The 24,004-nt window shown below is 37.8% G+C and overlaps 1 protein-coding gene across 1 annotated transcript; it reads left to right on the top strand.

Annotated features, from left to right (window-relative positions):
- The first annotated feature begins 1,722 nt into the window (after window positions 1–1,722).
- Window positions 1,723–17,975, top strand: LOC124258836 (deleted in malignant brain tumors 1 protein-like). The gene is made up of 15 exons (XM_046692926.1): window positions 1,723–1,874; window positions 2,625–2,762; window positions 3,080–3,161; window positions 3,738–3,862; window positions 5,377–5,547; window positions 5,869–5,968; window positions 7,335–7,471; window positions 9,116–9,265; window positions 9,442–9,514; window positions 11,002–11,138; window positions 13,868–14,023; window positions 14,723–14,801; window positions 15,303–15,424; window positions 16,614–16,772; window positions 17,328–17,975. Exons 4-15 carry the CDS (start codon window positions 3,772–3,774, stop codon window positions 17,552–17,554), a joined length of 1,602 nt encoding a protein of 533 aa, XP_046548882.1. The 5' UTR covers window positions 1,723–1,874; window positions 2,625–2,762; window positions 3,080–3,161; window positions 3,738–3,771; the 3' UTR covers window positions 17,555–17,975.
- The last annotated feature ends 6,029 nt before the right edge of the window (window positions 17,976–24,004 follow it).

Raw genomic sequence — 24,004 nt, 5'->3', positions numbered from 1 at the left:
TCAATAAATTACATGCAATAAAACCCTATATCGGTTACACTTACTTGGGTTGTCAGTCCAGATTTGAAGAGGTCATTATGCGACGATGTCGTATTGGCCACACTAGATATACGCATGAGTACCTATTAAAAGGTGAGGATCCTCCGTTTTGTATCCCTTGTGATGAACGAATCACGGTCAAGCATGTCTTGCTTGACTGTGTTGAGTACTCCATCACAAGGGATATCTATTTCAAATCCCAAAACTATGAAGGATCTTTTTACTAATATAAGTCATCATTTAATTATTGCCTTTTTAAAAGAATTAACTTTGTTAACAGATTTGTAAATAGCTAAATATTTTATGATTGGAAGTCTGAATTAGTAACATAGATTGTTAGTGGCTGTATCCTCGAGGGGGGTTAAAGTACTGTAAAATTATTGTCCTCCTGAGAGGGTACGTAAGTCCCAAAACATTCAAAGTAAATTTCAACTTTCCGTTTTTTAATCGTAGAATATTTGTAATTTTAATGTATGGCTAGATATGTCTTAATTGTTAACGGCTGAGGGGATGATATAAATCCAGCTAGGGTCCATGCAGGTAGCAAAAGTAATGTAAGTCCCCATGGTCCCTAGTATGGTGATCTACCTTCAGTTGTTGGCGATCTATAGCCCATTTATATATTGTGTTGTCCCCTATAGTTACTATGTTTTAGATTCAATTACTAGTTTTACATATATATCTGTGATACTCTAGTTGCTTTACTGTCCTTCGTCGGCAGGTTTTATAATGTCTATATATATATATTCTTTTCAATATCAAATGTTCTCGTCACGATATGGCTGAAATATTGCCGATGTGACGTTAAATAATAACTCACCAGTGTGTCAATTATGTAATATGAATACAGATGAGGATGAATTACATTTCCTCCTAATCTGTGCTGTTTTTAAGACTCTACGAACGAAATACCTAAAGCCATACTATCATAAGAAAATTAATTTCATTGTGAACAGATACTATGACATTATAATTACAGAATCTAGCAATCTACGTCTCTTTCACTATGAGTTCAAGAAAAAGGATTGATATAGAAAAGAATTTGTAATTTTGACTTCATGTAAACTTGAAATGTACTACAGGCCTGTGGCCTTTTTAAGTACTGAATAAAGATTGATTGATTGAAGTAAGTCATTGTTTTACGGTTATGTACATATTTGGATATATTTTTGGAAGGTGAATTTATGTGACTTACTATCATCATTTAATAACTTAGTACACAGTTATAAAGTGATTACATTTTACAAACCTTGACACCCGTGATCATGTCCTTAACTCCTTACCATAATAATCTTCTTTCTAAACGATGTCGTTGAAAAAGATGTTTGTAAGGGTAAATGTCTCACTGATAATGATATTAAGATTATTATATTACCTTCTTTCGCGTGCACATTGTCACGTTACATGGCGATGACACCATGCCATATCATTTACATTGTTATGCATGTGATATTTGGTACGTGGCCACAGAGTCAAGCGATCAGTGAATTATTTTCCCCCGCAAAAGACAATCTACCATTTTCGTTTCAGACACAAATATCATTGTAACATGATCTAGATATAAATGACTATATGGGGTTAAAATCATAGGTATTGCGATACTCTTTCCATGTATATATTTGAATACATTAATGTTACCCGTTAACTGTATGTGTTAATCTTACAGTTCTTTCTCAGAAATGTCAACTGCACTTGGATTATAACTGCTGAAAACGAAAACCATACTATTTACGTTGACGTGATAACTGCCTTCCCACGTCAATACCGATCGGAAGATTCTCCAACAACGTACACAGATGATGCCATTCGTGTCTATAACGGAGACAAAGCTGAAGGTAATGTCCCAATGCGGGTGTATGATCCTAGTACAGGATATATATCTTTATATCGTGAGTGGTAGTTCTAAGATTCTGAAAATGAAAACACATTTGATTACAACATAAACATTCATGCATTCGTGGCTTGTTTGCTACCCCCAAACATTAAGATGGCAGCTTAAAGCCAGTATCTTGTTACTGCTATGGGAGAATTATGCTAGGATCCATTTGCGGTGTCTTATAAATAATATCGAAAGAACACCTGTTGTGTGCGGATCTATCTAGGAAAACATTATTTACTTTATTACATAGATGAAACGTGATATTTTCACACAAGGAACGACCGCATGGCTGCTTGTATCTTTAAATGGAATGCCAAGAAGCGTGAAGGTCCCTACGGATATTAATAATTTAATCGATTGTTCGTCAGTTATTGCCAGTACAACATAAAGCACACAAACAGAAAATACTTGCTCTACCAAGCACAAAAAGAAGCAAAGGTTCAGATCTCAGGAAAACCTATTTGTGTATACGTTAACAATATGTGATGTGGGCAAACGTGATCATGAACATATTATAAAAAGCACCAAAACTCATCCCATATGCAAAGGGTATCTCTGCTAAACACGTGCTATCAATTGAGCAAATTTAAAATCAGCATAAGCGTTTGTTGTCGCTTGTGATTGTTTAGATTCGTGAAAATATGTAATTTGGTGCATCAACATCAACATTTAGTGAATATGCATAGGTATACACGTTATACTTCAGCTGGCCAGCTTCTTGGGACATTCCGTTCAACCCAGACGCCCAAGTACTACAGTTCAAAGAATTCGCTGTTGATAGAGTTATCAACCAATGAGAATGTGACCAGCAGGGGTTTCCAGTTGCAATATTCTTCGAGACCAGGTAATGTTTTAACTTCTGTTATACAACTTCTATTTATTGCTTACAGTGAAAACGCCTGAGTTTGTATGTCTCTCAATCACGTTATGCTTTTACCTCTCTGAGAATATATCTATATTTTAAATATATATGAACGATAACCCGAATAGTGCAACGTATTCCACATGTACCCAGCCAAATAGGTACCTTTATGATGGAAGTTTTATAGGTAAAGATCATACACCCCTGATCATGAATATCATGAGGGGAAACCCTGACCCTTCCTCCGTTGTACCAAGCATACAGTGACATGTACGCATTGGCAATATTTCGTGTTTCAGAAAGAAACTGCAGTGGGACGTACCTAATTTATAACACACCTGCTTATATACTGTCGCCTGGATACCCCGATTCCTATAGCAGGTAATTTGAAGCAAAGCCAGTGATTTGTACTTTCAGTAAGATTATAATCCAAAATGCATGCGTGCGTATATGTGTATGTGTGTGTGTGTGTGTGTGTGTGTGTGTGTGTGTGTGTGTGTGTGTGTGTGTGTGTGTGTGTGTGTGTGTGTGTGTGTGTGTGGTGCAGATTTGCAGGGTTGGGTTTACTTGTGGTAACTCTTGCGATGGGAAAATCGAGAAAGTGATTTTCTGTCAGATATTAAATTATGAAAAGCGGACAGAGTTTCAATTATCCAATTAGATGGGATCAAACCAGGGCACATAATATTGTCCATTAATTTAACTAGACTGACACTGGCTATATAGCTGCTACAATCTCCCTGAAAAGTAAACAACGAAACATGTTGGAGAAATAGGCATTCTGTTTTTATTTAACTATCTGAAGTTTATGACTGAACACCTGTACTATTGGACATTTAGTCCGTGTGCATTAATTTTGATAAAAAAAAATCAGTTGTTATTCGTTATTTGTTTCATTTGACACCACAGCTCATTTTCCTTATTTTTATTCTCAGCCCTGTACCTGTATTGTTTCAGGAACCTGGATTGCGTCATAACTGTGGTTGACGTGATGCAACCACCAAACATGAGGCTCGACATCCTCTCTGGTGATGTAGAGGGAGACTACCCGCAGTGTGTAAATGCTTCTTTAGACCTGTATGGTACGTCATGTCCTCGTTGTGCACTGTCTACCGTAGATTTATTGAACACATTTTAGTCTTTGTAATCTACCATTTACATTTGTAGTTCTATGCAGACAGTTTTAATTACCAAATGCTGATCGCTGTCCTGGATATCTGAAGTAGCGGTGATTCCCCACCCCACCCCACCCCCTCTCTCGTAAGACGTTACTAGACTAGGACTGGTTGCATCAAATATGGCTCGAATTATCAATTCTGTTGTGAATGTATCAACATAATGCACATCACTGTTAATGGTATCACAGTATAATATCACCACCAACCGATAGACATACATAACTACAAATACAATCATGCTTAGGATATAGTCGGAATCGTGCAACAGACCCTGTCTTGTATATGGATGGTCCGAGACAGTTTATTCAGACAAATGACCATAATCCTACAATACAATGTTTGATGGCATAAATTATCCGTGTCTGTAAAGTAATCGATACAGTTTCTCACTGCCCTTGAACTTATGTTGATATACTTATATAAGGTGGGAAAAGGGGCAATTGAATCAGGACAATTGCCACCCTGCTTTGATTGTCTATCTATGCACATCCTGAGAGCAAAATATTAAGCTGCAATATGGAACAACTGTCTGGAAGCTGAATATACAACTTCACGGGCAACAGATGGTCATGGATTTATGGAACAAAATGATCACTTGGCGATTGCTGGGTGACAGGACCTCTTGCTCCAGATGCTGTTCTTGAGTTCATTTCTTGCAAGTGCACAACAGTCTGTAAGCAGCCAAGTTGCCAATGCCTTACCAATGGACTGAAATGCACTGTGACATGTCAGAAGCAGACTTTTGACAACATGGTATGCGAGGACCATGACATGCCAAAGAGTGACACTGATGACGACACTGTGGAACAGTGACTGTCACAAACCAATTTAAGGAACTTGAAGGTGCTCTCACTATTTGAAGTTAAAGAGCTGTCTTCAGAATAGAGTTTTCGAAAGAGTTCTTTGAACTTACAATTTCGTCTCGTAAAAATCAGGAAAAAACATGACTTAAGGGTATCAAATAACAATTTGATATTAACTAAATTCTTTTAATCATGTTAGCGCTATTTGTACCTCCCAATTTTCATTTCCAACCTATTTGATAAACTTTACACAGAATTAAAGCTTGGGATTGACATTTTATTTTCAAATGTTGGGGTATTTTGAAGGCCATCTTGGATTTAGCCTACCAAACCGACATGGCCATCATACATTTGATATCTAGAGACCCTAGCAACTTCAAAAAACATAAAAGTGTTTGGTCCTTCTGAATGGTACCGAAAACTTGCTCATGGCCTACCATAAATGTACTCAAATTATGATGTATTTTCAGTTTGCATAAGTGTTTTTTTCGATACGTGTATATGTGTGTGTTCACTGTCCTTGTATATTGTCTCAGGACTTCTCATGATTTGTCTTAACAATGCCAAACCATGAAAACATTTTAGTACATTTTACATGAATCTGTTTGGCCTTAGGAATCGATGGAAACCAATGGTTGCAAATTGGACGGTTTTGTGGAAATTCATCAACATCCCCAGTTGGTCCCTACTATTCTAATGGAATATATATGAAACTGGTATTCAAAACCGGCAGTGATACCAGCGGAACGGGCTTCCGGCTCCGTGTGTCTCATAGTACAAAGAAAGGTTGGTACGGTTAATATTATTCTGATGTTCAACGATTATTTCTAAGACTGTTTTTCTTGTCATAGCGTTGAGAGTATCAATACTTCTAACAGCATCGATCAATGCTCATTCTGTTGATCACTGAGATAGTCTGGTCCAGATTCGATTTACAGACCGCCGCCATACAGCTGGGACATTGCTGAGTGCGGCGTTAAACAGCAAACAAACAAACAATGCTTCTAGTATAATGTTGTCGAATTGAAGTTGGATTAGCATGCATTCTATGACTTTTCAATGCAACAATATGTTATAATATAGAGTTTATTTTCAATAATGTTTCAGCGATACCTTTTCAATCGCCATTTTGTGGGCCACGATTCCTTAATGCAACTACACACCCTAAAATCCTGAAATTCCCCGAACTATCAAAGTTCGCGCCCAAGTAAGTACACCCTCATATATAATTTAAAACAAAGTTAGAAAATCGTGTTATGCCACTAACCTAAAAATTAAAGCGAATCGCTTTGATCTGTGTGTATGTGTTAAAAGATCACTCATTTTGTGTTGTATTCTTCCATATATACCTTAATAACGTCATACATGTTTAGAACTAATGAGACAGATTCTTTGGGCGAAACATTCAAGCAGCATGTTGAACATTTTTTACAACTTGTAGTCTGAGGAACCTTAAATGTCTTCTAAGAGTTGCGTCCCCCTCAGGACTGCCAGAATTATTTTGTCGGGTTTCAAGGCCCATCCATATGAAATGAAGTTTGCCTCCTTACCTGAAGTTTACATTCCATGGACCAGTACTTCCAGTTCTATGCGAGGTGCGTTCGTTTGTAATCAAAAGAGGGGCGATCAAAAAGTATGTAGAGTCACCAAGAAAACGATACAAATGCAGTTATTTTGTTATATTTTTCTACATATTATCTGTCAAGCTCAAGCAATTTGGTTCTGCTATGTTCCAGTCTGATGTTCCCCATTTTGTTTGACCTTTTATGTTGGTACCCACAAAATCGCAAATTCTACAATTAATGCATCAAAAACTTCAAGAAAGAAAGTATGCAAGATATATTTTGTGTGTTTGAGATTGATAGAAGTCCCCTAGAATCACACTTAGATATTAAAGTTCATAAAAAAGCAATTTGAAATTACACTCGCTTGTTCAAGTGACTCCCCTCTTCATGTTGACTGAAAGAGCTTGTTTTGGAGGCACTACCCACCCCCTTTCAGATGACGTAATCATAAGGACATAACTTACTCTAATGTTTTCATTTATTCATACATGATAGGGATGTCCTTAAAAACAGCTCTCGACTAAATATATTAAGCAATTCAAATCTTTGACTGTGAATTGATAATGACGGGAAGTCATCCGAATACTATACTGAACATATTTTATATGATATACTCTGAGGATATCCCATTATCCAAGAGATACCAAATGACACATCGTTTTTCATTTTCTGCAGTTTTGTTAGAAATATTATACCCCAATGTGTTGTGATGACAAATATCTCGTTAACCACATAAACCACATATGTGAAAGTTTGGATATGACATTGCTAAAGATTCCTTCAAAATAAAATGGAAGTTTTTCAAACATTGGACATCGAGAATACAGTTAGTCTACGTACTTTTTGATCGACCCACGTACATGTTAGTCATTATGTATGCAAATATCACCCTGATATTTGATTATTTTTTGTCGGTCTGCATCATATCCGTGCTTGAGAACAAGTGACACAACTGCAGTACGTACAAAGGAGCGTCAAGTATAATTCATTTTACACTCTTAATTGTAGCGGTGAAACATGCACGTGGATAATGACTGCGCCTGATCCTGGTATGATGGTCCGTATCGTCGTACTGGACTCGGACGTGCAGATTAGTCCTGATGATTACTTTGCCTGCGCCTATAGCCGTGTCACTGCCTACAATGGTACACAACAGTTCCACGAAGCTTATTGTACACAGGGAATAGACTGAATCCGAATCAGCCAAAATTACAGTCTATTTTCCTTAACATACTTGCGACATTGAAATAACTTGAGTAATAACTAATAGATGGAGATGGCAGATAACACGGTAAGAATAATAATATCTGTCTACGGTAACCCATGGTTGTCGTAAGAGGCGAGTAACGGGATCGAGTGGTCACGTATCGCTGACTTCGTATCCCATTTACGTAGATCGATGCACATGCGGTTGATCACTGGATTGTCTGGTAGAAACTTTATTATTTAGAGACCGCCGTCATATAGCTGGAATATTGCTGTGTGCGGCGTAAAACTAACTCACTCATTCACTCATTCTACCTGTGCATATATACTCCATGAAGTTTAAAGGTCACATGCAACCAAAAAATCAAACATAATTAAAACACAATTATCACTTCTTCATGACATATAATATGCATTGCTGATTATGAAAAAACAAATAAACAAAATTATAAGCGTATAATCGCAAATCAAAAGTGCAATATTTTGTACGTAGGTTTGCCTCCCTCGAAACGAAGCAGCCGGGATACCGAACCCGGTCAGAGCGGGTGGGTGTGCACTCAAGTGTAACGGCTGGTTCATTAGCAGATGCCGCCGGTTCATTGTATGTGTATATATAGAGATGTTGGGTTTTGTAAATACATGCTCATTTTTGTGTATAACATTTTGCAATCAACAGACATCATAACATGTCATGTGTTCAAGTATCACACCTGCCTGTCTGTGTAATTACATAATGTGACAGAGACCGAACTCGGGCCATAAATCAATGCGTTTTGTTTATGGTGTATAGCCTGATTGGTGTTAAGTTCAAATTGCATATGGTCAGTGATCGCAGTTGTGTATTGAATATTGTCATTAGCAGACAGGCAGGCAGACACACAGGTGTCAATAAAACAAGACACTGAGTTTTGTCTGTGACAACGACATATCTATATCACAGTTAGAAATTGTGTCAACGCTAAATAATGACATTGCTTTTAAGTATCGAACTGAGAAAGTGACTCGGTAAGAAGAACGTGTGGTGAAATAGACAAATGAAATTATATAAACAGTTTATTTACCGTCATAACATATAAAAAGCTCGCGCCTGTGAGATATCAACAAAACATTATGAAAATAGCTCACACCAATGCCTTCACCGAGTATTCACCAGACAGCCCGCTTCAAAGTTGCGCGAACCTATTTCACTGCGCACGTGCTATGAGCGCAGCCCAGCTGTTGAAACCCGTATTCCCCAGAAAAGTCTGGGGAAAATTAATGAAACGTTTGAACTCCGATTTCGCGCGTTTTTTTTCATCGCGTTATTTTTCAACTTTATAAGTTGAATTTGCATTTTTGACGCTTTGTTTCGGTAAGTCCATACCGAAAGGTATCAGAATCTGCAAAGTTGTGTTTTACGTTGCATGTGACCATTAAGCTTCTCAGACGTAACATACTCTCATTTCAAAATATTCGTGTTTCTTCGAGTTCTTTATAACTTTAGTTTACTGTAATTCAGATGTGTTTTTTTTTCCACATTTTTTCCAAGTTGTCATTCATGGTTTTTCCAGCTTATTTGTACGTCTCTGTCCTGATTTTACCAGGACCATCGCCCTCAAATGATACGATTTTATTCTGGTGTGGCAATTCAAGACCAACACTCCAGAGCACTGGATCAGCTATGACCCTTCAATCCATTACACGCTACTCAAACGGCAGGAAAGGCTTCACGTTAAAATATTATGCAACTAATGGTTAGTATATTTCTAGCTGTATATTCTACAGAGGAAAATGTTTTGTATTTAGAACTGCAAGGAAGAGTGAATACTAAATATATTCGTGACATGAGTATCGACACGATAAAGTACACTTCTAAGTTCACTGGAGTTTGTATGTTAGTAATGAAAGTTTTATTGTGAATTCCTTTCAGAGACATCAATATGTGGAGGGACAGTCAATCTTACGACGGATAAAGTAACAACTCTGACAGGGCCGTATGAAAAGTAAGGAAATAATAATTGTAATAGAAATCAGATATTCCTGCGGGCCTGGTGATGTACGGCTCTCTTGGGCACCCTGTGGGCCATGGATGTTTCTATAATATTCCTTGAACTACACGTACATCAGCTGTTTAGGGCTCACCCCAGAAGCTGATATACTGATGGGTTATACAACGCAGAGACAAACCATCAAACCTCCATTGTTGTGCTAAATTATTTTGAGTTCTCCAGATCCCCAACACCTCCTAATTATCTCCTATACATGCTATTGAACGAGTTGCCAGAGGAAAGTCACACTGAGACTAAACCCCAGATTCTCCATGTTGAGATTGACGTTTTGATGTCCGACGGGTTGAAAGGCAAACTCCAGATGGCCGACATGAATTACCTACCTAGGCCTGAATATAGAATTCAGACTCAGTTCCTGGAGAGGTAATTGTTTAGAGGTAAATGCTCGCTATGAAGTCGAAGCCAGAAATATTTGTGATGTGCCTGTCCTGTCTTAGTGAGTTGGTTTTGTAGACTGGATGAAAACTGAAAATTAATTAAGAGTATTGGCCAGGTTATTTTCTTATGAATCATGGAAACAATGCATTCCATGGTTTCTGTTAAGGCGTCAAGCATATAGGATTTTGAGCGGTAATGGCTCTGTTTTGCAAAACGTTGGAGAAAGGACTGTCCACCAAGTGAAGTGCCATATTAAATCGGCATAGGCTCAACTTTTAAAGGGAAGGGTTTCTGAACTAATGGCCACTATAAACAGTCAATGCGTTATGGAAATGATATCAAAATGCACTGAATGTAATGCGAGTGTCTAATACATTTTCAGTAGATTTGAAACGTTGACAAAATCTTAGTACGCCTCGAGATAGTGTGGGTTGTTCCTTTTATTACCGTCTCCGGTATGCTTATAGTTGTAAGGTCCATACATGGTACAAAGCAGAATATGTAAAGCGCATCGTGGACAATGATAATTGGCTTTGGTACCTCTCAGTTTGGAATGTTATGGAGTTTTCACATTCTCCGGAAAGTTTCTTGACAGGTTCGACTGAGCTTCATAGAAGAAGTCTCATTTGCGTATATCCGTATCTTCATCTATACGGTGGAAAAAGACGTCATAAGTTCAAGATTCCTCTAAAACCAAATGACATAAGCGGTGAATGATTTATGATACCCTCCATCATTTCGATAGTTGCTCATTCATTGTTTCTTACCTTGGTACATACTTAAACTTCGTTATTGACACAGGGTGGGTTACAGCAGCATGTTCAGGTTGTCTCTGGTCACCAAGTCAGTGTAGCCATAAAAATAATTGAATTTTTTTTTGTATATCGGAACTAATTTCAGAAAGTCAGCTTTAAACTATCGGAAAATACATGCAATTAATCACGTTGAAAAGGTGTCAAGAATAAAGTTTGATCTCAGTATAAAAGCGTGGGCCAGGTACTCGGTCTTGGTAAAGATGGGAAGATAATGTTTAATTTCTGTAGTTCCAGTTCACAAGATTGCCACTGGACTGTACGTGCCCCCGATAATATGAATATCCGTATTAAAGTGAGAAAATTAAAGCAAGAAACAGAGCCAACAAATACGTCAACAACCTCTGATTACCTGGAACTTTATGATGGTAAGATGTTTTGTAGTAATGAATTATGCATGTATGCAATCAGTGAAAAGATTGTACACCCTTTTAGTTTGAGGCTTACTAATGAACATCTTCTTGGTTGAGGGTGACAGATTAAGAGGCTTTATTGAAGTGAAACACAAACAGAATCTTGTATTGTGTCTGGCTGCCTGGTTCTCTGGGTGAGCCATCGAATCTTGACGGTGGGTAATTTAACTCATACTATATATTATAGTACTGTCGGAAATAGAAACAAACTGTTTTTAGGTTATGGCTCTGTATCCCTAAAATTTACAAAAATTGCAAATAGCATATGTCGAAAGAACCCACTTCGGCCTAACTGGGCGTTCAGTGGGATGCGTAATACGATATCCAGAAAAGCATGTTTACTCGTAAAATCGGGCAAAACTTAGAAAAAATACGAATAGCTGCTGAAAACAATAGATCAGACTATAGATGGCAATTAGGTCGCTCAGCCAGGTATGACGAGGGACCGTCGACTCACCTGGCATGAAATGCACGTGCTGCCTACAAGGGGTCTTCTCAAAGACATTTTGTGTTTTTTCATGTGTGTTGACTATATCTCATCTATTGATTACCATCTTATGTGTCTTTCTTTCATAAAGTTTATGTTGAGATATTTAAAAGAATATGATACTCGAAAACTATAGAAACGCATCGTAGTATATAGGTGGCATGACCACCCGAAGATCGACAGGACTGGATATTATTTGTAAATTGTTATGAAGTGCCGTGTACCTCCCCAGTATAATTGCCCTAAAGGATTATCTTAACTTAGCTGATATCTCTATCCCCAAGCCGACCCCAGGTTTTGCTTTGAGGCGACCCGTCCTATCTGTTTGTTTTTTATAGTGACAGTGAGACTGCATGGTAGCTACATCCTTAATAGTTTCGGCATAAAAGTTATTATTTTTTACGTCAGCTACCGTTTATAATTAACCTACGTCTAATTTCAAATTGGGCATTTAAAAAATCTCCTTTGTAATACAATATCGTAGCACACTAATTTGCATAAAGCCATGGTCTGTCTTTTTGAACTTAGTAATAAACTGCATCGCTCATTTCTGCACTAATTTCCCCTAAGTAAAGTCCTTTTTCTCCGTTTCCTGTCTCTCTACCACTGAGACTGTAGTTAGGTCGAACTTAGTTTAACAGATATCTCACACTTTCACATATCAACTACATACATTGTAGAGATAAATGAGAGAATACATTTTTTTTCTGTTTCCGACAGTACTTTAGTCATCTGATTCTGACTCAATTGTTTACAGACAGTGGTCATGTAGGTGGACATTTACTGATTCGGTTATGTAAGGTTCTGCTTGATCATTGACATCGCACAAGTCTACGTAGATGTATTTTGTCTTGACTAACCGTAAGCTTTCGGACAACTTGGCGGATTTCATTAATGACATATTATGTACAAACGATATACTCACAATGAATGGAATGCACTTGGTGAAATTGTAAGAAACCGTTTTAGACATAATTTCTGTCAGCGGCGTCTCTGCGTGTTGGTGTGGGATGAAGAAATTCTGGTTTCTGACACATTTTATTCACTCTATCATCAACTATATCACTGATGTCGCTCAATAATGGTACAAAAACACTAAAACAACCATGAATTGCTAAAACTCACGATGCATTGACAATGTTTAACAGAAGATATGTGGGATTGCATAGATTGCCGGGCAGTATGACGTGCAAGTCATGTTCATACCTGATGTGTCACAGTGATGCAAGTGTACACGACCACTTCAGATGAAGTCCTGGGTCAATTATCTGCCTATGTTTTTACTGAACTATGATTACAGCTCACGGTTACATGTTTCCTACCATGATTACTGTGTGCAAACCTACCAGAGGAATAGCGACGGGGTAGCAGTAATGCCAGAAATGGTAACATAGAGAACGTCAGAAAATGACTGGAGCCATTCTACCTGGATTCGAAACGAAGAAACAGTACAAACGTAATAGATAGTATTCCCAATCATGAACAGGTGGCTCTATATGGTCGTGGCCTCCAACAACCACAACGATGTAAAGCTTCACCGATGACAGATTGGTTAAATTGTCTCAATATGGACCTATCTTGCCGAAACGTTGGGTTGTAAAGGGGTTGATAAAATAGAAACAATGCAATCCAAAAGAGTATCAATGCAATCTTTTAACCACGCTTTTAAATGATGCCTGTAATAAAGCTGTTCTCGGTGACCCACAACAACAAAATATTCGACCAAAACATATTATGAGTAATGACAGATTAACAGTAATAGAATTATGTCCATCTTGTATTTACTCATGTGTTGTAATATACGTCATGTATCTATCCCATTAGTTAGAATGTACTACCTGCATGCACACCTTTGGTGTGTATGTACTTCTTGTATCTGTCTGTTGACAGTCGTAGTAGGTGAATGACTGTTGCCTGACACTATTAGAATCAACAGACACCTTTGATATATAGGACCGTGGACCATGCACGAAAGTACACAACAAACAGAACAGGTGTCTCTTTGGGTATCCAAACATGTTAATGTCAGCCCCATTCGTACACTTGTTTGATTCTACAAATACTCCTTTTCTAAACAAAGACAAATATTGTCTTTTGACATGTTACATTAACTTTCATAAATCCCAATGCCACAAGCATTATCGGTAGGAAATTTGAACACGTGATACAATATTGGTATTTGTATTCATTTACTCAGGTACCAGCACTGGATCAACAACCCCCGGGAGGTGGTGGGGAAAATCCTATGCTTACTACATCAGTTCCGGAACTGTTGTCACGGCCAGATTCATCACGGGGGCATCTGACACAACAAGGGGTTTACAAATGGATTTCAAGGCGGGACACTTCAACAGTATGAAACTTGAATGAGTCTGCAATGAAAGTGGATGAATTTTGAATTTCAGATACACAACTTAGTAGTCAGAAGTACGGCAGATCCAAGACGTTGACCTGCACACTTAATCAGGGTGAAATTTGGATTTCGAGTCGCGACCGGATGTTATCGGCCTGCGTCACAACAAACACAGCGCATTGAATATTGACACATCCATGCCATACACATTTTATCCAAGTTTTCCGTCATCAAGAAACGTCAGATTGTAATGCGAGTAAAGCAGACAATAGGTTTACAATGGATGAATACCGGTGTTTGATGGCAACATGCAAATTATCGCTAAGACTACCTTACGTCTGTGGTAGGGTATGGGAGTGACGGTCACCTTAGCACTAAAATGGTTATGAACAACGGCACCCTCGTCAACGGATCCTGGAAGCTTAAGAACCGATTTCTGTAACGTAAATTGGGTAACCGGAAGACAGTTGAACCCCTTGCCTCCAGAATCAGTTGATGACAATTGGCTATAACATATAGATGTGTTCTGTTTGTTTCGTGTGTTGTAATTGTTCTCTACATGTATATATACCTTGATTACCTATAATCTATATGTTTTAAGGAGACACAATGCGTTTGATGAGTTTTGTGCATTTGGAATACTGTAACTACCCAGATACTGAAGTGAAGTCACATATGCTGATTGTTCCTTTTTTTCAGCCTCACAAGAGATGCGTCTTTCAGCTGACTATCATGACAAATACTTTGTATCTACAAATTATCCCTTTAATTACCCGAGGTATGTTTATCCTTGGATAGTAAGTCATCTTAGCCGATACCTTTAGAGGAGCTCTAAATTATCATCAGATGATGAAATTGTGATGCTAATGAGCAAATGGTGCATTTCACATCACTCCAGCATTCTATATTCCTATACGTCCTATGATGCATCTGCAGGACTTATCTTCATTATGTTTTGTTGATGGTACATTGTATATTGCATGGTGCTAATGAAAAAACAACAAGTAAATGTAAAGGTGTTGCTTTCCTACATCATGGAATGTGATATGAAGTGATTAATTCAGCCCTGACCTGTGTAATTTGGTAATGAGCCAAACAGTCTTGAAAGTATTATTCAATTGGGAATAAAATGTCGTTCGGCACACATTTTGCGAAAAAAAATAAAAAATCTTTGATCCCCAGATGCTTGTTTAATCATTTCCCATAATAATACCTTACTGTGGACTTTTGGTACCTTCTTTCGCAACTTTGTGTATGAAGAAATCTATCACTTTTCCAGTAACGTCGAATCCACGTGGAAAATCCAGACGGATGACTACGATCAGGTGAAGATTGCAGTTATCGACTCACGGTTGGAGAATTCTGTTGGGTGTTTAACTGACTACGTTGAAGCCTTTGATGGTATGATTGAAAATATGCTTGTTTACATACTTATTACCATATCTCTGCTTTTTTAATACCATAATTATGTTAGAAATGTTTGATCTCAGGTGTGTGAATAAACGCTGTTCAGTTTGACTGCAACTTAGTGCCCCAAGAATGTAAAATGTATTGATACAACCTGTCCAATGACGGCATTATGACCTTAGTGAAACTGTATCACGCATATCCGAATCGTAACGTTTCGAATGAATTTGTACCGATAAATATTTGATATTTTTTTCGTGAGGTTTAAGGGAGAATTTTAAGGAGATGCCTTAACAGATCATAGTATGTAGTAGTAGTATTGTTTAGTAACAGTAGTAGCGTTTAGTAGAAGTTATTGTGGTGGTGGTAGTCGCAGCTGTAGCCGTAGTAGTAGCAGTAGTAGTAGTAGTTATTGTGGTGGTGGTAGCCGCAGCTGTAGTAGTAGTAGTAGTGGTTATTGTGGTGGTGGTAGTCGCAGCTGTAGTAGTAGTAGTAGTAGTAGTTATTGTGGTGGTGGTAGTCGCAGCTGTAGTAGTAGTAGTTGTTAGTAGTAAGAGCAGGAGTAGTAGTAGCAGCGACAGTAGCGGTAACAGCACCAGTAGCAGTAGTAGTGGTCGTATCAGTGGAGAGTGATATGATTATTTCCCCATGAACTGTTTCCATATACACTTTTGATAATATCCTTCTTGTGAAGAGCCCGGTCTAGTTTAAGACTTCAGTTGACAAGATCGTCTATACCCAGATTGTTTTGTAACCAGGTTTTAGTTGAGAAAGAATGCCCTGGAATCCTCAACAACGGGTACTTTTCTTGGTCCCTTGGAGGATACACGAAACAGTTCCTAATCCTTCTCACAAACATTGTTACCTATCTGTAGAGTCTGGTGGATATTTGGATTCTTTGGCGTCATATCTGCGAAAACAATAGTGTGCCGCTGATTCTGCATTATCCTGAAATGCAGCAGAAAGTTGACTCCAACATATAAGTTTGATAGCACGAAGTAATTATAAACTTCTGAATTGTCTTGCTTCCTTGCTGGACACGATTGTCCGTCTATCCCAAGTTGTTTATTTCGTTGTGTTTGTGTATATGTATTAATTGACTTTATATATATAATGGATATTGTACATTTACAACAATATTGTGCATTTGACCAAACCGGTGTCGGTGTTTCTGTTTCTGCAGGCTCTGACTCCAGTGCAGCCTCCCTTGGACGCTGGTGTGGAGGGTCTCAACCAAACAAAACTAGTTCGGGCTCTTTCATGTTCCTGATATTCAAAACGAATTCACATACAGTCAACAGTGGATTCCGCATCTTGTACATGGCACATTACAAAGAGATCGGTAAGCTTTGAATACGTTGTGTTTCCTTTAGTATGTGTAACTATGTCAAAGCAGCGTAAAAACCAGAATTGTTCAGATATATGCTGGACAAAAATTGTCAGGGATATATGTAAATTTTGAAATTATGAATAATGATCTATGTATTCATTGACACTCTGATAAAATATAAATCATAAAAATACCAATATCCCTAACTCATTTTGTCCAGTATATGTATGTTCATCGTTAGAATAACAAAAATCGGGCTTGGGTGATACTGTCATTTTCGATCTTGTTTTTTCAATTGGTATGCTTGATAAGTTTGTTTAATTTTAGAACATGTGATATGAATATTTTGTGATACAATTCACTTGTAACTTTGGTTCTATGAACCAATCGGTATCCTGTCTTACAGGTTTACTACAGTTACTATTATTTACTACAGTTACAATTATTCAATTATTTCCATTTATGTATGGTTTACCGTGTCAAAGTAGTGTATGAAGTAACAAAACATAGCCATGGCATTCATCTTAACACCAATGTTAACGCATGTGCCTTTGCATATCACTACAGATACAGATACCGGCTTCTCGAAAGTTGCTTTGATAGTTATGGGTACTATTGCGGGAGTAGCCCTACTATGTGGTCTTCCGCCTGCAATCTGCAAATGTGCCTCGAAACGAACCGGTGTCAATGAGGGTAAAAATAACGGACGCTCTGTGAGCAACCAAGCTCCAGGTGACACCATGGACACGCCCTCCACTGAGGACAATCATAAACGACTGTTAAACAAGATATGAACATGCTTATAGAAGCACTGTGTACGTAAAATAATGTTGCTTTATTCCGATCTGTAGATCAACATAGAACTGTGTCCATTTTGTAATTTTCTTCTAACTATTTGCACTTGTAAGGCTTTGAATGATTGTTCACATATATCTGCGAATCAATGAACAATGACATCTACATGTTAAAGGCACTAAATACGGACCAAGCTTAATGATTGCGCTAATAGGTAATCCCTTTCAAATTCATTGTAACATTAGAGTTAACACAATCAACAAACCTTTGAGAAACTCGCTTTTGGTGTTGTGTTCATATGCTAGGCAATCAGAGCAGTATGTTAATATGGTTCCTTCTACCTACTGTTCATCAACAGAATAAACCGTTACTGCATTTTGTGTTATTTAATTCCATGTGAAATAAAAATGATTATATTGCTGTCTTTTGTTTCATTATAAGTGAGAGTGATCATCGCTGTTCTGGTTGCACCAATGGCGGGATGAGTAAAACACGTAAGAAATGACAGTGCCATCACTAAATTGTCATTTTCAGATATGTCGCGAACACCCGGTGTCATCTCTGATTTTCAGTGATCCATTAATATAATTCATAACACGTATTTTCCCTTTACACCAAACATGCATACGGACTGTGTCACAACAAATTCGTTTATATCTCATGTAAACTCAAGTACCTTCGTAATTATGTTGTATGTGTAAGTGAGGCAGGCTTGCAAGATTGAAAAGTTTGTCGGACAAACAAAAGGTCACATTGATTAGTGAGTGAGTGAGTTAATATTTAACGTCACATCGGCAATATCTCAGCCATATCGTGACGATCATATTGATTATAGTATATCAAGAGGCAAGAATGTGTTAGGGGTGGCTATCCTTGCTTGGGCAATATGTTCACAATTTGACTGAATTGTCTTCCAGACCGACATGGCACTGTTACATACACCCCACTTTGCTTATGTAACATTATTCTCTGACACTACATACATAGGTCATGCCTGATTGCTGTTTAAATTTCTTTTGGTATGAAAAAGATGTTACTTTTGACTGGACCCTGGAAGTTTAAATGTGAATTCCGATGAATCCAATCTACAGCTAAAATGGAGTTATTTCAGACATTATAGAAAGGCCATCAGCATGGTGCAGCTATAAACATGTTACACGCGCAGAGAAAACGTGAATGCACTTAAATATGCACGACTAAACGTTATAACTCGGATTCCTCCCGAACGAATCTTTTTTAACCTTAAACTGTCGTACTAAGACTTGCAATGCATTCAATTTGGCTTATCACGTCTCCACGTTTGATATTGTTCCTAATATCAACCAACCCCTGTAGCTGACTGGGGGCATATTTAAAGATCGTCGTCATGAGAGTAACAACATCATGGACAATAAGAAAAACCCAAATAATTTGAGTTTCTATGTAAGAACATGCTCACACAAAACACTGAAACATGTGAACGTTAATGTGTACATTGATCTTTAATACTTCCAGAAACATTAATACCCAAGGCTGTGCTTTACTTAATTTGATGACAATATACAACAGCTCTGTTGTTTATGCACACTTTAACTATTCAGATTTGTAGGTACACTGTCTTTTGAAGACATCATTGCCATAGTCTTTGTCAAATATTAATAACGTATACGACCGTATAGATTCTCACCTTTCTTTCCAAAATGAAAGGCATGATTCAAGTTAAATTCATTCTACGTATCGTTCCATCTACTAGTGGAACATTTAAGCTTCAATCAATTTATTCCTAGGATAATTTCAGACCTGACTAAACACTGACAAATTGCTACAAGAGCAAATTTTCAAAAAGATTGGATAAAGTGCCGGGTAAGAGAAAGTATAGACATGTAAATGTAATGTGACTAAAATATTAGAAACATTAGCAAAACGCTATTTGGCTTAAAACGAAAGTCGTAATACGTATTGGGGATGACAGGTACTTGCACACTGTCTTTTTCCGCAGCAGGTTTATCATAGCATAGGCATTTCTGACAACCCCAATGAACATTACCGAAGGAGGACAGTCTAGTCTAGTCTCGCATAACATAATTTGAAGCGACATTTGGGAGTCAGGGCGTCCATTGGTGCTAGTGGTGGGTATATTCGCTACTGAGGATGTCAGATGTGAGCCAACTCAACCTATGACAATGCTTACAAAACTCAGTTCATTATTGTGTGCTTGGAAATTGGGGTGTCTTCTAGGACGTCATCTGTCATCGTTGTGAGATACCTGTTATCGAAACTGCACATAGAACACCTACATTATTGTACCTGTACCTGTATTGCTGAACAATGTTTGTATTTTTTAGCCACCAACAGGCATACATCGATTCTTTCTTTATCCCGACATTTTATATACAAAATCCCTCTCAGATGCTTGACTTTGCTTCCAAATTAAATTTTTCTGGACTTTCCTCTGAGAATACTCCACATCATGTTGCTGGCGTCCGGCTGTCTTTTGATTCTCCAAACAATTCCGCATATTGCGCCTACTATGATAAGTAGCAGGCAAACACCACCTACGGAACCTCCAATAATAATCCCCTCCTGTCTTCCGGTGCCTGTGATATATGGTAATTCTGGAAATAGGTATTTACACGTACAAGGCAAACATTCATCATATTTAGAGTTTCCACACTAACGGGTAACTAGTTACAAAGTTAAAAGCGCATAGTTTCTCCAGTTGAAAACAGTCATATCAAATTCTTAAATAACACCTTCAGCTAGATGTACGTCGCAACTGGTTTATATTTATGAGTTTGGTTACCTGTGTGTACAAGTAACTGGACACTTACCAGTAGGATCCCTGTACATTATATATAAGATACTGAAACCTCTGTCGACTGTATGGGAATTCGACTTGAATTTCAGGAACAACACAGAGCTTGAAGCCATTATGCGTGGTTCACTGCTCCCATACCAGCGTCCTAGAGAGGGGGCACTGGAGTCTGCGCCTACAGGATTCGAAATACAATCACCCAATAACGTTTTGGTCAGTTGCACTGCTCTAGAGGATTCGAATCACCCCAAAACTACTACAAGATGCAATAATTATTCACAACAGACACAGCCACAGGCTATCGACCTGTTCAAGACTATGAGGATGATGACACGAGTGATAAAAACGAGCCTTAGATAATAAGGCAGTTTGGTCATTCCAGAGAAATGAAAGACTGTACACCCAGAAAAAAAACATTACTTTAACCTTTGATGTGGATAAAGTGGACAAGGTTCGCCTGACCGAACCCGGTCATCCGTGTCATCAAAAGCAGGGATTTACCTTGAGTACTGTATTTGAGGGTCCCTGGGACTCATGCTTATAATTTTCAGTGGTCATGGACAACAAAATGTTGTCCTATACACTTAAATATTATTACTACTATTGTTATTGTATTGTGTAGCATGATCATCACAATAATTGTTACAATAATGAAATTGCATATGATACCATAAGTCAGCTAGTAGTAAACTCAGTGATAACTTATTGTTACGTGATTGGAATTTTTACAAAAGTATTTGGACTTTTTCTGCGTCACTGTGGATGCGCTACTAAATTTCGTTGCGTCCATTGTCAATTTTTATGCGTATAGGACGCAGGAATTCGCGTCCTGTAAATCCCTGAAAAAGTATCCACAACTGAATTAAATAGACAGGTTGCAACTGTACATGAATCTTGCTTTCCAAATACCTACACGAATGAGTTATTATATCATCATCACTGCACGTATAACATTTGGGGACTCGTGACAGTAAATAGGTACTCAAACAGATGTGAATATCTATCATACCATCAAACGCTTCCATGTAGTCACTTTGACAACCTGCAGACGTCTCCAGACTTGAGAAGACAACTCCGATACTAACGTAATAACCTTCATCTCCCTCAATCGTCCATGTTGACTCGACATTACTTGAATGAAGTAAGGCAAGTTAGGTCAACGCATTCCTCACCAAATAAAAAATGTTCAGAAACAGACTTTTCATGGATTATAAGACTTCACAAAAGTAGAAATTCTGGATGTCATTTTATGAATTCGATGGAAGTAACCAATGAACATTAATTTTAAGATAACTATTATTCGTTTTCTCGTTCATCTGATGAAACCACACACGTAATTTTGCTCTTCAAGAAGGAATCATGTAATTATGATGTTATTACTTGCCATTGCGATTAGTATAGAATATTGGAGATTTACAATTGTAGTCTTTTTGAGTTCATTCAGTGGCGTACTATACTGGAATACATACCTCGGGTAATTGAATGGATAATTTGGGGAATCAAAGTATTGTTGATATGTTCTAGCTGTAAGACTCGTCTTCTGTGAAGCTGAAACATAAACGTACATTAATTTTGTATGTTATCTGTAATCAGTATCCAGTTGTATACTTGTATACTAAGCAATTCATTATACAGAGATGCGTTCTTTAACTGTCAGGATTTGCCCCTCTTGAATTCGAGTCCCAAATTGCCCTGATTACTATATTCCTGGTTTGTTATCATCATCATCTTAAGCTCCTTGAATTTCTGAAGATGTAATCTCTTCTGTTTCGCCATCTCCCAAAATCTGACTTAAAATACTGTTCAAAATAGTGCCAAACCTAACTTCACTAGCTCATGGCATTGAAATTTGACGTACCACTAAAGTGACCCGCCTTAAGAATCATTCTTAAATTTCCTCTGTTAGATACGTTGACGTGGAACCTGGCGGTGATGACATTTCCGGAGCTGATGAAGCTGGGCTTGGAGTAACCACACGACTTTCCGTGGGTTGTTGAAGTACTGTTGTCGTAATTACCTAAAAACAGGTGAACAGAGGTAGGAAGAGGTTTACAGTTACAGGTGAAAAATAACTCATTAGTGGCGTTTTCAAAAATCTCAGAGAGAGTACCTTTGAGTAGCATAGAAAAAAATATGACTGATAACGAGTTAACATTGACGTTTAACGTCTTTCGTGTAAACATCGTGTTGATCTGAATTATAGCTGATGTACACATTAGATTCATTTTGTCCATTATCTTGGTGAAACTGACGTGTTTTATGTTACATGTCTTCAGTGTATGGAATATCTTTTATCAACTGCATATCCCTGTCTCGAAGTTACTAACTTAAACAAAGTTAACGCACATAAACGTACATATTCAGTCAGAACTAAAACATCTGTAACAGTCTCCATATTTGTTTTCTTGAGTAACACCGTATTGAGTGCCTCCTTGTCAATTATACAAAGGCGGGCTGTAGATAATGGAATAGGTATCAGACAAACCAGTGATCCTTTAGGTCGGCAGGTATGAATAGGATAATATTGCTGGGGACGAATTGTAAACTCTTTATGGCAAAATCCGTTTGAAAGGAACAGGTAAACATGAAATATGTATCTTACCATCGTAAATTTCCAGGTAACTGGCGTTGCATGATGTTCGAAACAAGTACATTATAGAATCCACATTAACCTTGATGGTCGTATTTGTAGGGGCATGTATGGTCCAAAGGCATTCTTGGGAAATTAATCTACAAAACATTTAGCAGTATCTTGTTCACGCACATAACTATAGAGTGACATAAGAATATGTTACAATGCTAAACTGACAACATGAAAATACATCTTTTTCAGATATATTTTTCTCCAATGTTAAAATTAATTCTGTAAAAACGTCATATTTCCGTTGTAAAACTGACAACGGCAGTTTCGGGAACTGCATATAAAAAACAACACAAGCAGCATGCTCACACGCATAACTGTTCAGGGATCAGGAATATATATCAATATCATTAAACAATGCAAAAAGTGCTGTATATTTCAGACTGTATTTTTTACAATTTCGAATGCAATCAAAGGTCACATTTTTGTGGCGAAACTGTCTCTTGTTTGTTTTGTTTTTGCGTTCTAATCAATTGTATCTGAACAATTTCCGTTTGGTTGGCTGTCACTTTTTCTACTAACAATGAGGCTAAGATAAGCAAGCTATGAACGTCTGTAAGATATATCGTCACGCCATAGAAACCATAGAAAACATGGAAACAAAATTTATGGATCGTTTATATCCCAAATAGCACTTAACACGTGAACTGACTCATTTGTTCATCACTTCTTTTCAATTTCTGTACAGGGCGTTCTTATGTGACATATGTCATTATTTTTAATGTGTCAAGTGAACCCCACGAGTCAATAGATTCCTATAGGTCAAAACTCAATTGAGTAAGTGAGTTTAGTTTTACGCCGCAGTCATCAATATTCCAGCTATATGGCGGCGGTCTGTAAATAATCGAGTCTGGACCAGACGATTTTGTGATCAACACCATGGGCATCGATCTGCGGAATTGGGAACCGATGACATGTGTCAATCAAGTCAGCAGCCTGACCACCCGATCCCGTTAGTCGCCTCTTACGGCAAGCATGGTTTACAGAAGATCAATTTTAACCCGGATCTTCACG

This window comes from Haliotis rubra, unplaced genomic scaffold (genome assembly GCF_003918875.1).
Source record: "Haliotis rubra isolate DU_JTF1 unplaced genomic scaffold, ASM391887v1 Scf70, whole genome shotgun sequence".
NCBI lineage: Eukaryota > Metazoa > Mollusca > Gastropoda > Lepetellida > Haliotidae > Haliotis > Haliotis rubra.
This window is presented reverse-complemented; position numbering and strand designations above follow the sequence as displayed.